This window comes from Gymnodraco acuticeps, unplaced genomic scaffold (assembly GCF_902827175.1).
Source record: "Gymnodraco acuticeps unplaced genomic scaffold, fGymAcu1.1, whole genome shotgun sequence".
NCBI classification, from domain to species: domain Eukaryota; kingdom Metazoa; phylum Chordata; class Actinopteri; order Perciformes; family Bathydraconidae; genus Gymnodraco; species Gymnodraco acuticeps.
The window spans coordinates 1,511,656-1,533,692 of record NW_022990125.1 but is presented as its reverse complement, the minus strand read 5'-3'; the positions used below and the strand labels follow the sequence as shown (position 1 = coordinate 1,533,692).

Sequence of the window (22,037 nt, the reverse complement as noted above, 5' to 3'; positions counted from 1 at the left end):
AACTTTGGATAATAACACGGGAGAAATGAGCGGAAGCGCTCTCTTTTCCTCTCTCCCCCTCTCTCCCTCTCCTGACAGCCTGTCAGTATCTCATGTAGCTCACTGATCCAGTAATGAGTGACCCGACAGTGAAGAATAAACATATTTATAACTTTAGCTAGTTCCAGAGGTAGATCAAATAGGTCTAACTCTTGTGTGTTGCTCCGCTCACCGGTCCGTCACAGCGGGCGGAGCTGCAGGATTTCTGCTTCACACACGTTGCATACCGCTATTTTACTGTCTTTTTCGGACACCTTAAAATAATGCCAGACCGGTGAAGCCATTTTGGCGAGCATGTTTAGCCGCGCACAGAGAAAAGTGTCATGTATTTTACGTCATGCGATCGGCTCTCGCGATCGTCATTTTTAGAGAGCACCGATCGATCGGTAGAGAGTGAGTGTCGGCCGATATCGATCGGCGGCCGACATCGATCGGCGGCTGATCGATCGGAGCATCCCTAGCAAAAAGCATTTTTTTATTTTATTCAATGATTTCATTTTTAGTATATTGTACTTTCTGTGAACCACTTTCTATTCTTTGGAAATGTTCAAGATATACATTTGAGGATTTTAATGAGTACCAGAAAGGCTGAGCACTGACTTTGAATCTTAACTACATGTACGTAGAGGAAACAATATTACAAAGTATTGATTAAAAGTGAATTAATTGCAGATATTCTTTTCCAATAATCGCTCTCAGTAGTGTCTGTGATTTGACAAATCATCTTAAAGAGTGGTAAGAACAACTGGGCACTATTTCACAATATTGCCATCTGTATTTTCAATACAGAAAAGCAGAACATGTACAGGAAATTATATAGGAAGTCTGCATGCATGCAATGCCTTAGTCCTGCAGATATCACAATAAAGCCAGATTCTACGGAGCCCTGGAGGGTTCATAGAGAGAAAAATAAATAAAACGAGGCCACGTTTTATTAATTCGTGCGCACGAGATGTAATTCGTGGCCTCAATATAAATAAAACGAGGCCACGCTTTATTAATTTGAGCGCACGGGATACGTGCTTTCTTATGATTAGACACATCGAACTGCCCGATTATTACGCCATATTATTAGTTTTATGAAGAAGATGTCCGGTCGCCAGGGCGTGTGTGAATGTGTGTGTGTGTGGGCATTTGTTTTCAGAAGATATTATGATAGTGGCGTTCGTTCCGGTGCACTCCGACAGCACTTAGCACTAGCCTACATCGAGATTAAGATTAAACAATCTTCTTTCACTTGGGAATACACATATGGAGTTAGCCAGATGTGTGTAAATTACTGTTCATGGTCATTTGAAAACAAATGCCGGTGTCGGACACACACATACACCGAACACACACACCCCCACTGAGCTGAGCAGAGCACAAACACATCATGTAGCATTTCACGTTTCCATAGCAACAACAACTTCCTGTCAACAGTGTAAACTCGCCTTCAAAATAAAAGCATCTAAATAAAACAGGAAGTTAACCTAAATTACATTTAAGACATATACAACTGCAACGAAAGTAACAAAAACAATGTCATATCCTTTTCAGTTTCACAGAACACAAATTGGGTTATTTACACATCATGCACCCTGATGACCGGACATCTCCTTCATAAAACGAGTAATAGGGGGAATAATTGGGCAGTTCGATGTGTGTGTGTGTGTGTGTGTGTGTGTGTGTGTGTGTGTGTGTGTGTGTGCGTGTGCGTGTGCGTGTGCGTGTGGTTAAAACGTAGCAACCTTGATCTCAATTGAGCTGTTCTAATGAAGGTAAACACAGTGAAGGCGCTGCGTAAAAGACACAGCTCTCTGCGTGCAGATGCAGATACTGTGAGAGTCACGGACATTAATTCATAGATCAAGGCAGACTGGTTCGCAGACTTCTCCGAGTTTGAAATATATCTCAAATAATGTATGCACTGCCATTTCCCCACATAAACATAACAGTCTGCAATGAAACGGTTGTCTCCTGTGCGCTCCACTTCCTACTTGGAGCACCGGTAACTTTCTCGTGCGCACGAGAAAGTATATCATGCGCACGAGAAAGTATATCATGCGCACAAATTAATAAAGTGTGGCCTTGTTTTATTTAAATCGAGGCCACGAATTACATCTCGTGCGCACAAAAACGTGGCCTCGTTTTATTTATTTTTCTCTCTTTGAACCCTCCAGGGCTCCGTAAGATTCAGAAAAAGGGGCAGTAAGTTAATGCACAGAGCTCAGGAGACATTTTACATCACTGCACACAAACGTTTGATAACAAATACAAACAATATTTGCTTATCTTTTTATGAGGAAACTAGAATAAAATCTAGGAAAAGTACAGTACAGAACTTGAAAACTCCTGTGATTGATACGATGCAAACAAGAAAGACATCCCAGCATGCCATTTGCCATTAGGGGGGAGAACATTTGGGTAAAATCTAACTTTTAGCAGCTTAAGGATGACGCTTAACATTGACTTAATTGCATCAACACATGTATTAACCTGTTCAATGATCACTAAGCTCTTTCGGGATATTGGATTTCCCTCTTCCCACTCTGCTGAGGATGGGCGTGTGTGTACGTGTGTGTGTTTTAAGAGTTTGAGAGTGATGATATTGTCGTACAAAACACAGCTTTCCAAACTAATGATTTTAAGCTAAATGCAATAAAAACTGTTTGACATGTATACAAATGACTGTGTGTTTACAATCGGCAGAACAATTGCTAAATTCCACTCTAAAATGTTGGCCGTGCCCATGGTGAAACACCTCCACACAACTCCAGGTACAGACATGTCCACTGTTACATTTCAGTTTCTTTTTTCGGGCTTAATAGCTATGCAAACCTTCCCACATTTACTCAGCGTAGAGATTTTCTGAATCCCCACACAGGTTTGAAACTACGTCTTGCATGCCATTTCATTACTGTAATAAATTCAATACAAAAGCGAAAATGAATATGTTTTAAGTTCTCTGACTATTGCTTGCATATTCACTGTAGGTATTACGATAAATGAGTGGATTTAAGATCAAAACAGCACATGGAGGTTTAAATGAATTAAAGAATACAAGACCATTTCTTATAAACTCCAAAAAAAATTACAGTTTATATTATAGTCTTGTGTTGGTTGCGCAATCTGGCTAGACATTGTCAGTGAACAGGAACTGACACACCAAAACTCACCGCCTACTGCCAAGAAATGCTAATTACCGCTTCCAGTGTCTAAGATTTAATTGATTTCTAAGTCATCTGCTGTCAAACAAGCTGCTGCCATTTGGAGCAATTTAAAAAATGAGATTGTCCAAAAAAAGCTGCACCTCCAGGATTAATCTTTTACATATTCAGCCAATAGTTATTTTATTCCTACACATTACAAACGACAGGCATGACTGAAAAACACCCACACAGTATGACAAAATAAGAAAATGAGTTGCTATAGTGATGGGGGTTGTAGGGGCTCAAATGTAAACATAAGTGTGCCAACCTTCTGTGAGAGAAATATTAGTGACCTTCCTTTCAACTTGTGAGAGAGGAATGTGTGTGTGCGCGTGTGTGTGTGTGTGTGCGCGCGCGCGCGCGCGTGCGTGTGTGTGTGCGCGTGTGTATGCGCATGTGTGTGCACGTGTGTGTGCGCGTGTGTGTGTGAGCTCTCCATGTAACTGCAGATACCCTCACATACAAAGCAGCGGGGAGCTACAGCTAAAATATGATTCAGGGCAAAAACGCTATGGCACGAAAACATCTACAGAATTTGTGTAGAGCAGTCAATGGTACACAGTAGGCTGGCTCTACCAATTGTTTTTGACAAGGCACACTGTTTTGTCTGCATGATATAAACTCAAAAGCACAATGTCTTTACAATTAAGACATAATAGTTGCCATATACAACTGTATCAATAAATGAAAAGCACATTTGTTTTGCATACATTGAGGCAAAGATCAAATCCATGCCTAATTAGCCTTTTAAATAGATGTAACCTAATATATGATAGGTTAAAAGAAAATCCTTTTATAAATATAGAAACACTATAAATATGTTGTCTAAATAGGGTGCAAAATGCTTGCAATGCCTTCATGGGAAAGAAAAATCAGTGGCTGTGTAAAGCGGAGAGAGAACACTATCTTAGCTCACAGTACATTTCATCATGTTTACTGAGGCCAGCCCTTCAGTTCCTTGTAAGTTTGTTAAGGCGTGTAACAGAAGGAGCTTTTTGAGGAAGTACAAAGTACACTGAAGTTGAGTTTGTAGTATTAATATGCTACTGTGAATGTAGACCTTCTGAGTCATGTCACTGAAGGGTGGACTTTCATTCTGTGAATGGCACTCTCAGGCGTTCAGGACTTTTACTGATGTATGTTAGTCTAGTGGGGAGTAGACCACCACCAGCTGATTGTGGCCCCTGTCCAACACAGCTGACTGTAATTCCTCACTGTTAAAAAGCAGAAGATTACATTTTAGGAAAAGAGAAACATTGGTTGCTGCTACACCAATGGGATTACTTTCTGGTTTTCTTAGTCTTTTATGACTCGAAAATGAATTATTTCTTGACTCTTTACTAGCAATCAGTATTAGTGAACTTCAGATTTGGGAAATGATGGTGGATTAACTTTTTATGAACCCATCTATTCAATTAAAGCCTTCAGAAAAGCAATTTTAGGAAAAACTGTTTGCTGCAAACAGATGGGATTACTTTTTGAATTCATTCCAATTCCAAAATGAAGGATCTATTGACTCTGTACTAGCAATCGGATTACGTGAACTTCAGATTTGGGAAATTAAAATGGATTAAAAAACGTTTTATTATGGACCAATCAATTCAATTGATGATGATAGGCAGATCAATCAAGGACAACTTCAATCATGACCTGCCGCCTAACTTGATGGATCAGCATATTCAGGAAAAGGTTGAACAAAATCTGATCAATTTAAAAAGGCAAAACTTGTATTCTAAAATGTGCCTACAGTACAGTGATCTGAGCTGGCAACCAGTCAGTGTCGTATATTCTTGTCATTTATCCCCATGTGCTTATCCTAAAGCCCGCGTCACACTGTCCCGAAATTGACACCAGATGGACACATGAATATGGAATTGTGAATTTCGCACGAAGATGGCCCCGAACTTGGTCAACAGCCAAGCAACAGCCGAAGCAAGTACGATGCCTACAGAAGGCCACACAATGGCGCCCGAACCACACATGAAGGCAACATCTACATTACATTTAAGACATAACTGCAACGAAAGTAACAAAAACAATTATGTTAAAGTACTATGGGACTTACATTTTGGAAACTTGAGATTGTATATAATAAAAATTGTCACTGATATTTTCAGACTACTTCACGTAGTCGTGTTCAGTGGTGGCGCTAGGGGGTGGCTACTTGGGCTCAAACCCCAGATGTTTTCTGAAAAGCCCCGATTGTTTCACGTAAAGCAAAAAAATATATATTTAAACGTCTCGTGAGTAATGTGCAGTCCAACAGAGAGGCAGCAGCTGCGGGACAGTAGCCTGCGTACTGCGTAGCCTTCCCAGCCCTGAAGAAGAAGTGATCCTTCGTTAGCGTGTAGAGTCTGCTTTATGCGCTCCGCACGCAGTAGCCCCGCTGCAAGGCTCCGGCGAGTTCACAGTACATGAGCATGCCCTCACGAATGGCCCGATGTTGTTACGATCAGAGCCGAATTTGAACATTTCCTTTATCGTGTATACATCTGAACTCAGTGTCAATTTCGGGACAGTGTGACTCGGGCTTAATAGAAGATGCTCTGTTGACAATAAGAGCAGCAGTGTCTTGTATGCACCAGTAAATACACTGTAACAGTAAATGGACTGCATTCATATAATAGCAATGAGAATCTGTTCTGAGCCTTTCCTATTTCCTCTGCTTCTGTATGGGTCTCTGAGCATGCTCAGTGCCCAGGAAGGAGCAGAGAGGGGGGGGGGCGGACTCTGTTTCCAAGGAGATGAGAATACAAGGCTTTATACTGCAGCCGCTGTGTTATGCAATTGGGCTGTTACCATGACGACATTCAAGGGGTTAAAGGAAGAAGGCGAAAAGCTCACAATGCTTAAGGGTGACGTGAGCCAAGAAGTGCAGATATGAATGCGCCATGCACAAGGCAGACAGTTTTCGCAGAGTCCAACGATATGCAAAGGCTTTAAAGGCATCGTGACAGATTGCAGCAAAGAACTTCAGACCAACAGGTTGACGGTGCATTAAGGACTGGGACTGTAGGAATAGAGGGCCTTTAGAGTGTTCAGTAATATCCTCTCAGATATGTACTTTCTCTTTTGATTTTAATATGATGTAATGTGTCAAGGCTAGTGCCAGTGCATTAACCACAACTGTTTGTATCCGTTTCCCTCACGACTAAAATAATCAGTATCAGATGATTGGCAATACTTTTTATAATTCATTGTAACTCATTTCAAGCAAAAGTGAAAAAAGAAAATGTGTTTGAAATTTGACCAATGTTATAACTGTACAGTACATTTTGGGGGTTTTGGACTCTTTGCTAGACAAAACAAGACATTTGAAGACATTAACTCTCTTTTTACTATAAATCATTGAATTCTTAGTAAAAAAAACAAAACCAATCAGAGTACATTTGGTTTGGGCACAGAGATCAATTTAGTTGAGTCTTTCTTAGAACTGATATCATTGTTTTGAGAGGTTGTGCGGGCTACACTGACTGCAGGAGTTCACACAATTTGGCCTTGGCTGTTTGTAGATAAAAAGGAAGGCCTTGTCTTCTGGAAAATGTACATTTTGATAAGATCCTGTTTAATACAAGTGACGCAAAGAAACATTTGGTGATGGACATCATAAAGTGTGTCATATACTTTATTAAAAAATGAATCATTAACCAAAATAAAGTAATAGTAAGCTAGGTGTCTTTTCATACAGCAAATTGAGTTTGAGTGAATCTTAGGAGTAAGGATATACATTAATGTGTTAGACCTCATATACGCCCAGTGCAATTTATTGACTTACACTGAATGTCAACAGAAACTTAATCATAACATTATAATAATACAACTAACAAATGAATCACACATTACAGACAAAGCCTTACATTTAATACACAAAACCACTAAGAAAATCCCCAAATAAAACACTTCCGAAACTAATTGTAAGTTTGTAGCCTTGACACTAACAAAAGATCCAGAGAGGACTGCAACAACTATTAATGTATATACTATATGCACATTCTTCACAACCTTGAAGAAAAATCCACCACATCTCTGCTGATTTCCCATTAAAAAGCATTTGTTGAGATCCATGGTACAAAATGCAAAACATTTGTTTTACATGCAAATGTCCAACCATCCATCCATCTTCTCCCGCTTATCTGTGGTCGGGTCGCGGGGGTAGCAGTTCCAGCAGAGAGCCCCAAACTTTCTTTTCCCACATGCAAATGTATTGTACATATTTCCTGCACTTTAACATTGCACAAAGTTTAGGAGCAGCGATGTAATCCTTCAGCTCTGTGCTGCTTACAAAGCTTCACTGTACTTTAAAACCCATACTGTGTGTCATCTGTGCTGATTTCCATGCAACTTCAATTTCTGCAAGCGTACTATGATGTAAAAATGAGACCAACAGATAACATCAAAGCTGTCAGACGGTCAGACCACTTCTGCAAATTTGACTTTGCATAAAATAACCTTCATTTCCTCCCCCCCAGACCACAACACAGAAATCAAATCGTAATACTGTACCCCAAGCAAGACAAGTTTGTGCTCATTTGAGTCAGACAATTTCCTACAAAATATGTTGATGCAACAGCAGAGAAACAAACTGTCTGCCAGGCCCTGATGATGAACGAGGATCTCAGCTTCAATGTGTGGAATGTTTTACACGCTGTTGAACCAGAAGTCACTGTGCTCGTCTTGGCAGGCGTAATCAACCAAATGACATCTCCTTCTGAATCGCACAACAAGATCTCAGAGTGTCAAGGCTCTCATTCTCTCCCCTCCTCTCCCATTGGCTATTGAGTGGTGGTACTGATGTCAGACGCAGAGGGGTTGCCATGGAGACGGCCGCAGTGGCATTTCAAGAGGACGGCTCATGGTGTAATGAAGCAGAGCAACAGCAACAGCAAGAATCAAGCGGGTCAAGGAGTTTAAGTTAAATAAGATTAAATGTTTACTAGAAATATATTAAGTACATATGAAATGTGCGTCAGTGTTGGCCAAAACAATATTTGTTTTACATTTTTTATTTTTGTGCTAAAAACGTATACTGTTAACAACTATGTATAAAATACAACAAAAACAAAGAATGAATACCCTTAAAATGTCACGGTGAGCTTTTACTGGACATTTGAATTCATGGCATAACACAGCTGTTTTTCTCCGTTTTATCATTTCAAATTGTAAATATTTGGGTTTTGGAATGTTGGTTGGCCAAAACAAGTTATCTGAACATGTCCCATTGGGCAAACTGCAATAGGCTTTTACATGCATTTTTGAGCAAAGAAATCAAGATTTCTAGGAAGAAGCAATGAGATGCCATCCCATTGTTAAATATCTTACAAATTGCCATAAACTTGAATTTCCCCTTGGGGATGAATAAGGTATCTGGTTTTGCTAAACTGACCAAACATGACCAACTACAACCAGCGCTTATATATAAAACAGGAGCCACTCGAACAGCATTCCCCCATGATCTAACTGTTTATGTGGGTGTGTTGAAAAAGCAGAGCATTCTAAGCTTCTGAACAACATCACAGAAGGTGATACAGTATGTGAAGTTTGTTTAAGCACAAACTGAAGCTGGTGTGAAGAGGCTCTGTACACCGTCAATCTGCAGCCCTCATCCACTGGAAAGCCCTGACAAGCAACAGCCTCACAGTCGACAAGAGGCTATTGAAAACAGAAATAGGTCTTCTCTGAAAAACGACATGCCTCACAGTCGAACACTCTCTTATTACAAACACAACCAGATTTTGTAATACAGCCTATATACTGACAAACTCAAAACATACTGATAAGCAGACCTTTCTTTGGACAACTTGTACTAACTGAACACTCTCCCTTCAGCTTCTCAGAAAAGCCTGACGACATCAAGCAAAGGCACTTCTCATGGAAACTAGCCAACTAGCAAACTAGAGAACATTTACATGTGCTTGAATGTTAGCTAATGTACACTGTCACTTTTTAAATAAAAAAAGATTAAATGTTATTATTATACGGCTTAGTTGAATACTCAATTCTGATTAAATTCATATTGGGAGTCAAGTCTTTTGTTTATTTAGTATGTGGTGTGTACTAAGCGGGTAACGGTCATTAATGAAAAAGAACACCCAACAGGGTGATCATGGAGCCTGTCGTAGTAATCAGCAGCGAACCGCTTCAACACGTGGATTTTGGTGTATTCACGGCATTCATTTTGTTATTCTACAGTATTGTTGTTTTATAGATATTAACCCAATTTGTGTTCTTTGAAATTGTGTTTGTTACTTTAGTTGCAGTTGTATGTCTTAAGTGTAATTTGGCTTGGCTTCCTATTTATGGACATGCTTTTATTTTGAAGGAGAGGTAGCGTTGTTGACAGGAAGTTGTTGTTGCTTTGGAAACAACGTGACGGAGATTAACGGAGAAAAGTAATATCTACATATAAAGACGGAAAAAGTAAACAATAACGTTTATGGTTAAGTGTTAGCACCCCCCGAACAAGCTCTTACGTTGAGATTGGAGATTTCAATAAATTCTATTTGAAAGAAAACGGGAAAAAACGAATGTCCGAATAACGAAATTGAAACCCGAATAGTACTCCAACGAACGAATATTCGGATATTCGAATATTCGGGTACAGCCCTAGTGGAGTCTAACACATCACCCACTCAATACCAAAAACATAGAAACACCAAAGTAAGAAAACTGGGAGACATGAGTGAACAATAGGCTCAACTGTTTATACAGCAGTTGCATATTGTGAAATGTTTAGTCATGGTTGGTCAGGGTAACAATTTAAAAAGGTAATTTAAGTCATTACTCAGATGTAATTTCTTCCTAGGAAACTCAAAGTAAATCTGATCACAATTATTGTTTAAATTAAATGGCTTTTGCATATTATGTCTCAACAACGACGTGACAAGCAAGGAAGGCTTTTAAGAACACAAAAAATAAATGGACATAAAGTTATTGTAACTCATATGGTATCATTGAGAGTCAAATATACTTCCTTGAAACCTTTGTCTAGCCTGACGAAACTGCCCGTGTCTGTTTTTATATGTTTGAAAATAATAAAAGGAGCCATCTTATTCATACTCAGTATTCATTGTGTTTTTGGGGTGTTTCCTGTAGTTTGTTGAGATCCTCATTCCTAATATACCGAATTGCTGTTTCCTTGGAAAGAATACAGACTAAAGCCATTTTTTTTCTTCAATATTTAGTGTTACCTGTACCAAAATGGACCAAAAGGAGTTTTGCTCAAGACAGCATCAAGTATTGCAGTGATGACACATGTTTGTCTCATCACATATTTACTTGCAATAATAGGCACTGATGGTCTAAATGGGTGATCACAGTTGCCCCCCCGCACAGTTTTGCTGACAGATTATCTCTTAGAGGCAAAGTACAGAAACACCAAAGTTATGGCAACCACAAAAGTTACCACTTGTAACTAATCAACGTTGATTGTTGGCTCAAAAGGATGATGTGCCAATTTTTACCTAAAACAAACACAGCTCTTTTCTTTGTGAGCAGAGTTTTGATAGGGCATTGCAAATGCTAACGATGCATCTACCATATTATGTTATGAAGTTTAGTAGAAACAGTTCATTCTTGATTTGTGACGGTCCAGGTGGTCATGTTTTATTTTTTCCCCCAAGGACGTTATGTACTGGTTTTATCTAAAGTTATTGTAACCTCCCCTATGACTGAAATACACTTTAACAAGGCAATCAGGAAAAAACAAAAACAGCTGGTCCAATGGTGTGCGTTTCCATACGTTTTTTTGTTGTTGTTGCTTTATTTAGTTTTTAATACTTTGCCAAGTGTAAAGATAACCATGGAGCTAAATTATGTCTTAAATATATAGATTTCCTTCCTGCTAAATGTCAAAAAGCTCAAAGATATTAAGTTTACAGTGAAGCAGAAACACAACAAAACATCCTCACACATAAGAAAAGGCATTTTTACAGTAACTTAAATGATTAAGCAACTGCCACAACTTGAGAATGTTTGATAAGTGTTTAAGCATTTATCAAAAGTACATTTTAGAGAATGCAGTTTTCTAAATTACAGGTATGTATGTCATCCAGCTTCTAGTTTAAAGACATTTACTCTAATGTGTTATTGTCTCTTTTAAACCAGTTAAGCCCGAGCCTGTTTTTCAGGCCTCAGGCTCGAAAATGATATTCCCAGAACAAATTACTATAACTTCACTTCTAAAAGGGGTAAATTAATAATCTTTTTCTCAAAGCAATGACAAACCTGTGAGTTGGATGTAGAAAAGTAAATTCAGATTGAACATTATACTGTTACAACAAAATGTAAATTATAGTGTCCGTCCAAAATAAAAACATTACTTATAGTGAAAACCACCCTTGAATGATGGGATAGTAGACTAAAAGCTTTAGGAATCCAACATATAATAAGTACCCTGTATCAAGATTGATGCAAAACAAGTGACATTTGACCTTTTTAGAGAGGTTTAGCAAAGAAAAAACACCTTTGGGGTCATTTGGGTAGATTTAGGTGGATTTGACGTTTCTCTGGAACCCATTGGTCGATTTTGGTGATTGACATCTCTTTTGAACCGTTAGAGTCAATAGAATTGAAGGGGAAGTTCCACATACACATACCATTGAGGAGTGAGTGTGACGTGCATGCAGTCGAAAGCTATGTTACGCTCTGAAAACTGAAACCTAGGCTCAAACTAGTAAATATGAAGATGGATTATCAGTAATCATTTCAAAGTGACAGACACATTGGATTAACCTTCAGCAGCGTTTTAATGCCATTGAACACAACTTTTGATCAGAACAACAACTAAGGTAAGAATATCTCCGTGTTTCCTCCGTGAAGCTACGTGTTGTGATGTCTGTGTTTGCTTCCCCTGTCGCGAGTTCTGATCGTTCAGTGATGATACTTATATGTCTGGAATCTGTGGAGTCTCAGCATGCCAATCGATATATTGTTTGTGCAGATCCGATAAGTAATAGGGGTATTTTATCTTGAGTTCTGTGCTGACTGCGTTAGGGCTAATTCAGAGCCTTTGTGTTATTACCCTTATGTTTCATTTTGCTAAAAATGGTTAATATTGTCCGATAGCTGAGTTTCTTCCCGTTAAGTGGTTATGACACATTCATCGTTTATTAAATGTTAAGAAGCCCTCAGACGCTGTTTCTTGTTGCGTCATTCCCCCGGCTTACAGCTTCCCACAAAAATCTAAATCATTCCAACACAGGGGCTTTAGTGGCTAACTGTATTGTATATGGTCTGCTTGCGTTGAGCTACATGTACCATTGATTTGTTGATCGGGTAACACACTGAGAAACCTGAATGAGCGCTATTGGTGGGTCTGTTCCATTAGGCCAGGGGTGGGGAACCTCCGGCCTCCGGGCCGTATACGGACCGCGAGACCATTTGGTACGGCCCTCGAGGTCATTTATAAACACACGCAAATAAAAAGAATTAAAGAAATCTAGACCGCAAAAGAATTAAACAAGCGAGTGCCTGTTTTTCCTGGCCAAGGTCAGGGTCCTTGAACACAAAGGGGAGTGATTTGTAAAATATCCATAAAGAAAAAGAAAATCTGCTTACAGTTCTGTTTCAAATGGATATTGAGAGATGTATCCATAGAGCTCTGAATTTTGCTCTCAAAGTGCACCAGATTGATGCTTTTAACTTCAATATTTGAATGCCCCTGGACCCCCCTAGAGGAGGTTAGGTCCCCCCCTCTTAAATCATGTTCACATGGATAGGAAACTAAATACATTTGCACACATCTTGTGTCCATATCTTTCTGTTTTGGTGGTCATGCCACAACCGTGCACGTGCATTCATGCGCGAGTCATGGTATCTGGATATCAAAGATATCTGGATTAAGAGGTTGCTTTTTCTTTGCACAGCATGAAAGAAAGGTGAAATGAAAGGGCTGTGATTTTAGTTTTTTTAAGCAGAGGTTGAGTTCAATAATTTGTACGGCCCTCGGAGGATGTTGTAACATTTGAAATGGCCCTTGAGAGGAAAAAGGTTCCCCACCCCTGCATTAGGCGAACAGAAAGATGCTGCTGTAGCTCTACTAGTGTAGGCTGACTAGATAATAAAACAAACCCCGCTCCTCTCAGCACAAGAAAGAAAGAACTACACTGCTATTGTTTGACACAATGACAACATATTATGTAATACAGTACAGTGTGCATATTTGAGGTCAACTACATTACCACAGGCTAAAGAAACACCAAGTATTTTTGAAAAGACGAGAGTAGAATTTGACTTAATAAAATCTGTAATGCCATTTAAATTAAATTAACATAATTCATGTTGTGTTATTTACACAATGACTTTTACACCAATGGGGTAAAATCTAATAAGAAAGTGTCCATAAATGTAGTTTTGATGTGTTTTTCCTCCACTACACCCCTGGTACAATATCATTTAGGCAGGAAATATTGATTTTAGATTAGGTCATCAGATACTGGAACAGATGTATAAGAAAAAAAAACTAGTACATTTTAAGCAAATATTACCAATTAATTCAAAACACAATATGCACCAAAAATCAGAGAGAACATGTGGAAATTACAATAGCGGAGTATTGAACTATGAATTGGAAACTCACCAGAAAGTAAATTGAAATCGCTGTAAATGTAAACATACTGTGGTTGAGACCAAATGGACATTGTACGGTGATTATTATATAATGGACAGAAATAGCAACTAGTAGCTTCAGAATTTGTATAAATTCTGTATTGATTACGAATGATAACCTGTTCATTCCAAAGTAAGTTATTACAAGAGCTAGTTTGGGGGATAGACAAAACCATCCCAAAGCATTAAACAAAGTGTAAAGCTATCAGGTCAATCTTCAGATGTCCCTGCTACCATATTAATCACTTGCAAAGGTCCTTCAGTCCCCAATCACCAACAAATCTTCTTCTATAAAGTGAAGTGAAATGACCATTTATGCTTCTTTATTTTCTAACAGCTTTTCCCCATTTATTGATGTCCTTGTATTCATTTTTAGTTTTTTATTTGTTTCACTCTCAGTGTCATAACCATTGCTCAGGGTTTATTGACCAATATCCCCCTCAAATAAGCCCAGTGGGTTTCCTGCCTCTTTCTGCAAAGTATATAGCCTAGTCTGTTTTGATTGTTATTTTTTAATTGTGAACATTAATTTAAGAATATTTTAGCAGATAGCAGTGTCAGAGTAGTACTAGTATATGCTGTATTGATTACAACTTAAACCTGTAGGCTACTCAGTGGTTTTGTATTACAATTGCTGATTTGGGAGAGAGAAATCACCATAAAGTCAATTCAAGTGACTGTAAATTTAAATTGGAGTTGGATGCCTGTTGTTATTTATTATTGACATAAGACCAAACGTGTACATTTTATAAACTGCACGTAGAGGATGGAAGACATCCAGGTAAACCCGATGGCATTTCATGGAGAAACATCTATAATTCGTTTTTAACCAACGCCAAAAATATAGAATTCCACGTTTACCAAAGTTGCATTGACTTCTAGTCAATCATCATACCACTGACAAAAAGTCAAGCCAATTCAGCCGTGAATTAACCCGTTTTTTCTCCCAGACAGACGCTGCCTTTATAAAACTAACATCGGTTTCAAACTGTTGCCTGCTAGCTCAAACAATATTAAAGCTAGTTAAATGTCATGTTTTTAACGTAAAATATGTAAGTTAGCAAACGTTCAGTCGGGCTAAAAGAGAAACGTCCATAAACTACATAATGTAAAAATAAAAGAGCAAACAAAGCTAGGAAGGTAAACAGAGAAACACTCACCACACCATCCCGTAGGCTCCCTCTCCGATGTAGGAGAGGTTGGTGTACCGAGGCCCGACGTCGAAGGCCTGTCCGCGGACTAGCTCCGTCCCCGACCCGGGGCTGGGGCCAGCAGGGGCAGACACAGCAGCTGTCGCCATTATGAGCCTTCTTGTTTCTGAACGAGACTATCAAATACAAAAAACTGGAACTAAGACTAGAAAACAGTTATATGAGTGTTATATCCTTCGTCGCTGTGAACACGTTAGAGGCCTTCACTTTGAGTGTTTTCTTCTTCCCGTCAGAGTGCGTTCAGAGCGGCCACACCACTGCTGTGCAGGAGCGAGTGGCGGAGAAGTGGCTACTGCTGCAGGAAATAACGGAGGCGGTCATGTGATCCGCTGTTTTCTTTTTTTATTTCCCTCTTTACTTTTTGGATGGTCAGAGAAGCCTCCAGGTATTGCTTCCACTCAGCAGGACAAGCTATACAGTAAGGTTGATGTAAACGCACTATCCAGTTCCTTCAGCCTACTTAAAGGTAAACTTTAGGAGTCTATTTTGATGGTTGATATTTCTATGATCCAAATTATTAGTAAGCCTGGGCTACACATGAACAACTCTTCACCTATACAAAATCCAGATATTATGTTTTTTATTAATATTAGGATATTGCTACCAAATTACATGGCATGAAAATAAAAACTAACCATTGTTATTGGACCTTTGAAAACAGCAAAGGGCTATGTAAAGATCAGGGGATCTAGATGGGGCAATCAAAACACAATTCCAAAAAGGAGATTGATCAATGCAGGACCCTAAAAATGTATAATAGGGCGCAGAACACTGAGAAAACTGTTACTGCACTGAAATGTAAAATACCTGCTTTTAATACTAGCCTACTTCATAGTATGTTAGTAGTATTAGCAAAAAGTACTTTATATCAACAGTATTAATGTACAGTTAAATGCTTACTTTTTTCTTACATACATGTACACTGTACAGTGTAAGGAAAAAACTTGGGTCAACAGCTTCCTCAGACAATCCAACATAAATATATAAAAGACATAAAACAAATTTAAAATAAACCAATAAAAGTAGTTTAGGAAAAGCTTAGTTATTAAGCAGTATTATGGCCTGTGGGACAAAACTGTCCCTAAGTCTGGTGGTCTTTGTCCCGATGCTGTGGTACCGCTTGTCAGACGGCAGCCGCTGGGTGTAGAGGTCCTCCATGGATGACAGCTCCGTCCTGGTGATGTGCTGTGCAGTTTTCACCAGCCTTATGGTTGAGGGCGGTGCAGCTGCTGTACCAGGCCGTGATGCAGCCGGTCAGGATGCTCTCTATGGTGCACCTGTAGAAGGTCAGGATGCTCTCTATGGTGCACCTGTAGAAGGTCAGGATCCTCTCTATGGTGCACCTGTAGAAGGTCAGGATCCTCTCTATGGTGCACCTGTAGAAGGTCAGGATCCTCTCTATGGTGCACCTGTAGAAGGTCAGGATCCTCTCTATGGTGCACCTGTAGAAGGTCAGGATCCTCTCTATGGTGCACCTGTAGAAGGTCGGGATGCTCTCTATGGTGCACCTGTAGAAGGTCAGGATGCTCTCTATGGAGCACCTGTAGAAGGTCAGGATGCTCTCTATGGTGCACCTGTAGAAGGTCAGGATGCTCTCTATGGTGCACCTGTAGAAGGTCAGGATCCTCTCTATGGTGCACCTGTAGAAGGTCAGGATGCTCTCTATGGTGCACCTGTAGGAGGTCAGGATGCTCTCTATGGTGCACCTGTAGAAGGTCAGGATACTCTCTATGGTGCACCTGTAGAAGGTCAGGATCACCAAAAGAGCTCGACAGCGGCTCTTCTTCCTCCGCAGGGGAGGAAGAAGAGCCGCTGTCGAGCTCTTTTGGTGATGGTCTTAGTGTGATGAGTCCATGTCAGGTCCTCAGTGATGTGGACCCCAAGTAACCTGAAGCTGCTGACTCTCTCCACCGTAGTCCCATTGGTGGCGATGGGGGCGTGTCCCTCTCTCTGCTGCTTCCTGTAGTCCACAATCAGCTCCATGGTTTTGCTGACGTTGAGATGGAGGTTGTTATCCTGGCACCAAGATATCAGAGTTCTGACCTCCTCTCTGTATGCTATCTCGTCGCCCTCGATAATCAGGCAGATTGCAGTCGTGGCGTCTGCAAACTTGATGATGGTGTTGTCGTGTGTGTACAGGGAGTAGAGGAGTTAACTCCACAGTTAGTATTTACTTTTTACATATCAAAAACACATGATATGATCAACTACTGTAATACAAATGTCCCCAATATCTTCTGAAGTCTCTAAAAAAGCTCCACACTGAGAAACGACAACACTAAGATTATATGACACATATTTGTTGGCAATACAAATATAATATAATATGCTAGAATAATAAAATATTCGAATATAGGCCATTGTGCTTAACTAGTAAGGCAAGGCAAGGCAAGTTTATTTATATAGCACCTTTCAACACAAGGCAATTCAAGGTGCTTTACAAAAATGAAAGACATTCAGACAAAGGCATTTAAAAACAGTAAAAGATAATAAAAGAAACATTAAAAGAAAAAATACATGAATAAAAAGTACATGAATAAAAAGTTACAGTGCAGTTTAAGATATGAATAGTTCACACAGAAATTCCACTTTACTGATGAACACAACAGCTCAGTTTCAATTAAAAGCAGCGACAAAAAGATAAGTCTTCAGCCTGGATTTAAAAGTAGTAAGAGTTGTAGCGGACCTGCAGGTCTCTGGGAGTTTGTTCCAGATATTTGGAGCATAATAACTGAACGCTGCTTTACCACGTTTAGTTCTGACTCTGGGGACAGAAAGCTGACCAGTCCCTGAAGACCTGAGAGATATGGATGGTTCATAATTTAGCAGAAGATCAGAAATGTATTTTGGGCCTAAACCATTCAGTGCTTTATAAACCAGCAGCAGTATTTTGAAATCTATTCTTTGACACACAGGAAGCCAGTGTAAATACTTCAGAACAGGAGTGATGTGATCCACTTTCTTAGTGAGGACTCTAGCAGTGGCGTTCTGAATCAGCTGCAGCTTTCTAATAGATTTTTTAGTGAGACCTGTAAAGACACCATTACAGTAGTGAAGTCTACTGAAGATAAAAGCATGGACACGTTTTTCCAAATCCTGCTGTGACATTAGTCTTTTAATCCTAGATATGTTCTTTTGGTGATAGTAGGCTGATTTAGTCATTGTTTTAATGTGACTGTTGAAACTCAGGTCAGAGTCCATGACTACACCTAGATTTCTGGCTTTATCTGTTGTTTTGAACATTGCAGACTGAAGCGCAGCGCTAACTTTTAATACGTTCTGCCTTGGCTCCAATGACCATTACCTCAGTTTTGTCTTTGTTTAATTGGAGAAAGTTCTGACACATCCAGTCATTGATTTGTTCAATGCACTTACTCAGTGTTTTAACTGGAGAATAGTCTCCTGGTTAAATGGTTATGTAAATGTGTGTGTCATCCGCATAGCTATGGTAACTTATTTTGTTGTTTTTCATTATCTGAGCCAGTGGTAGCATGTAGATGTTAAAGAGAAGAGGCCCCAAGATGGAGCCTTGAGGAACCCCACATGTCATATTTGTCAACTCAGATTTGTATTTACCTATAGAAACAAAGTTGTTTCTGTCCTTTAAGTAGGATTCAAACCAATTAAGAACTGTTTCCGAAAGTCCCACCTAGTTTTCTAGTCGGTCTAGTAATATGTTGTGGTCAACAGTGTCAAACGCAGCACTGAGATCTAATAATACTAACACTGAAGTTCTGCCACTGTCTGTGTTTAAGTGGATGTCATTGAAGACCTTTACAAGAGCAGTCTCAGTGCTGTGGTTTGGACGAAATCCCGACTGGAAAACATCAAAACGGTTATTTAAATGCAAGAAGTTACTCAACTGTTGAAAGACTACTTTTTCAATGATTTTACCTAGAAATGGGAGGTTTGATATAAGCCTGTAATTGTTCATTACTGAAGCGTCTAGATTATGCTTTTTTAAGAGCGGTTTAATGACTGCAGTTTTCAGGGCCTGTGGAAAAACACCTGAGTGAAGAGACTTGTTTACTATATGAAGTAGATCTGAGGCCATGCAAGGAAAAACATTTTTGAAAAACCCTGTTGGAATAATATCAAGGCAGCAAGAGGAGGATTTCAGAAGTTGTATAATGTCCTCTAGGTTTTTATCATTAATCTGATGTAATTGTGTCATGGTGTTTGAATTTATATTAGGTGGACACAGAGACAAAACATTTGCTGTTCCTGATGCAGAGGCACTGACTGCTTGTCTGATTTTCTGAATTTTGTCAGTGAAGAAGGAGGCAAAATCATTGCAGAACCAGGTGGATAGGAATTCAGAGGCTACTGACACTGGGGGGTTAGTTAGTAGGTCGACGGTAGCGAACAAGGCACGTGCGTTGTTTTTGTTTTCGGCAATGATATCAGAGAAGAAAGACTGTCGGGCAAATTTAAATTCCAAATTATAAAGGCCAAGTCTCTCTTTATAGATTTCAAAGTGCACCTGGAGATTTGTTTTTCGCCACCTGCGTTCAGCTTTTCGACACTCTTTTTTCTCTTTTCTCACAGTAGATATTTTCTTCCCAGTCACTTCCTTTACCTTAGTTGGAGCAATGGCATCTATAACATTTTTAATTTTTGAATTAAAATGATCTACTAGCTCATTTACTGAGATGTTAGCAGGGGCAAGTGTGGAAGAAAAATTCTGAGTAAACATTTCCCTAGTGTTTTCAGTTAAATATTGCTTTGTGGTTACCTCTTTTTGAACATTTTTGTGAACAGAAATAGAGCTCTCAAAGAAACACAGGAATGATCAGAGAGTGCAACATCAGTCACCACAACCTCAGAGATATTCAGACCCTTTGAGATAATTAAGTCCAGAGTGTGCCCCTTATTGTGCGTGGGCTCCGCCTTCGTCACATGCTGAGTCAGTCCATAGTTATCAAGAACACAAAACAGTTCTTTAGCCCCTCTGTCCTGGGGGTTGTCAACATGGATGTTAAAATCACCAACAATGACTAGACGGTCAAAGTCAATACACACTATACAGCAGTTCAGTAAAGTCATCAAAAAAGCTTGCACAGTATTTGGGTGGTCTATAGATATTTAGGAACAGAGCTCGAGAGGAGCATTTCAGCTGAAGGGCCACATATTCAAAAGAAGCAAAGTTCCCATAAGATGTCTTTCTGCATTGAAGGGAATCATTGTACAAAATAGAAACTCCACCTCCTCTCTTATGCATTCTTTCCTGACTCATAAAACTAAAGTTGGGAGGGGTTGATTCGATAAGAACAGCTGCACTGTTATTTTGTTCAATCCATGTTTCCGTTAAAAACATAAAATCGAGATTGTGCTCAGTGATAAAATCATTGATTAAAAATGTTTTACCTGCCAAAGACCTGACATTTAATAAAGCTAGTTTAAGTCTGTTGAACACACTATTAGTCAGGTTTTTTGTAACAAGCTGTGGCTGACATGGAATCACTTCTAAATTTGATAAACTCACACAAACGTTTGAGCGCTTCCTGTGTCTAAGCTGATTCACCGCTCTTAATCTATTACCTATCAAGACAGATATCGGCAAAGCTACAGGCAGGCAGGGCCCCGGCATATCCTGGAAAGAGTTGAGAGTGCCATACGCCCTTGAGCCTGGACCCATCACATATCAGTTAGAGTTTGCGTTTTTTACACACACATCCTTATCAGGCTTCGGAGACAGCAGTCTTGAAGGGCGGGGGAGGACGTTTTGGTCCGGATGATTGTGGTAGGCATGGTGACGGGGGTGTTGGTGCGCGTCCAGGGGGAGGAGGTGGTTGACGTAGGCACGGTGACGGAGACGGGGGAGGTGGTGCACGTCTCTGCTTCTGTGATTTTGATGGGCGTCGTTGAGGAGCGGGGGTAAAGGACATGCTGCCAGCCCTGCGTATCGCCTTAGTTTGGTTATTGAACTCCAGGAAGGAATCGGTGCCAACCCTCTGTATCTCCTTCATGTGTTCAGCGATCTCCAGGAGGGTGGGCGAGGGTGAAAGGGTGAATGGAGAGTAGAGAGAGCTGTGGGGTGAAGGAAGAGTATCCTCAGAGGTGATAGGGGGGTAGTAATTGTACTTTCGCTACTTAACAATAGTACATTAAGCTGATCATTTATTTATTTACTTTATATTACTCTGCAATGGGCCAGAGAGCAGAATGAGAACCTTTTCTTATTGTACTTTAACATTTTAATTTAAATACTTTTGTACTTTTACATAATTACATTTTGAATTCAGGACTTTTACTTGTAATGTAGTTTTTAGGATATAAGTGACACTGAGATGTATAGAAATAGAAAAAGGTATACAACATTGTGCAGAGAAATCAGGCAACTCTTATTTTGTTTATTAATTGATACTGTATTGTTTTGTTTTCCAAATATTCTTGTGTATTGTTTGGATGGAAGTTAAAATGTCAGTCCAGTTATATAGTATGTGTAGTCCTTCTCTCTTGTGTCTGTGTGAGACATGTTATTTGTTTTAATTCAATTTCATTAACACATTATCTATTGATTTGCAAATCAGTTTCCTCTTTTTCTTTTCCTCCTGGTTATTTGATATGTTACCCTTTTACTCCTAGGTTATAAAGGAACATAACAAATATGACCTCCATCGTGTTGAGTGACTCCTCTCATACTGGTTCTAAATTAGATGCCAAGCTGCGGTTAGCTCGTCTCCAGTTGAAGCAGGAGGAGCGAGGGTTTCAGGTCCTGGGAGCTGGAAATTCAAAAGTTGGAGGCCGACACAGCTATCCAAATGTGTCAGCTAGAGCTGCAGACAAGTTTAGATGTTACCTCTTCTGGTACACAACCGCTGTGACGTTCTGCTGCTGCTGCTGCTTTGATGTGAGTATTAACATTCTGCTGGTTCCAATCTTTCGCAAGATTGAAGTTGAGTCCTACTTTAGTGTGTTGCATTGCTATTGCTTTGCTGGCTGGAAGATGTGTAGGCCATACTTTAACAGTGTAAGTTAGTCTGGAAGG

General features: G+C 39.7%; 1 protein-coding gene across 1 annotated transcript in view; it reads right to left on the bottom strand.

The window, feature by feature from the left end:
- Positions 1–15,352, bottom strand: part of mapk1 (mitogen-activated protein kinase 1) — a 38,431-nt gene extending 23,079 nt beyond the window's left edge. The window contains exon 1 of the mRNA XM_034216653.1: positions 14,996–15,352. Coding sequence (XP_034072544.1) covers positions 14,996–15,135 — 140 coding nt within the window. The 5' untranslated portion in view covers positions 15,136–15,352. The remainder of the gene's footprint in view (positions 1–14,995) is intronic.
- Positions 15,353–22,037: the final 6,685 nt, after the last annotated feature.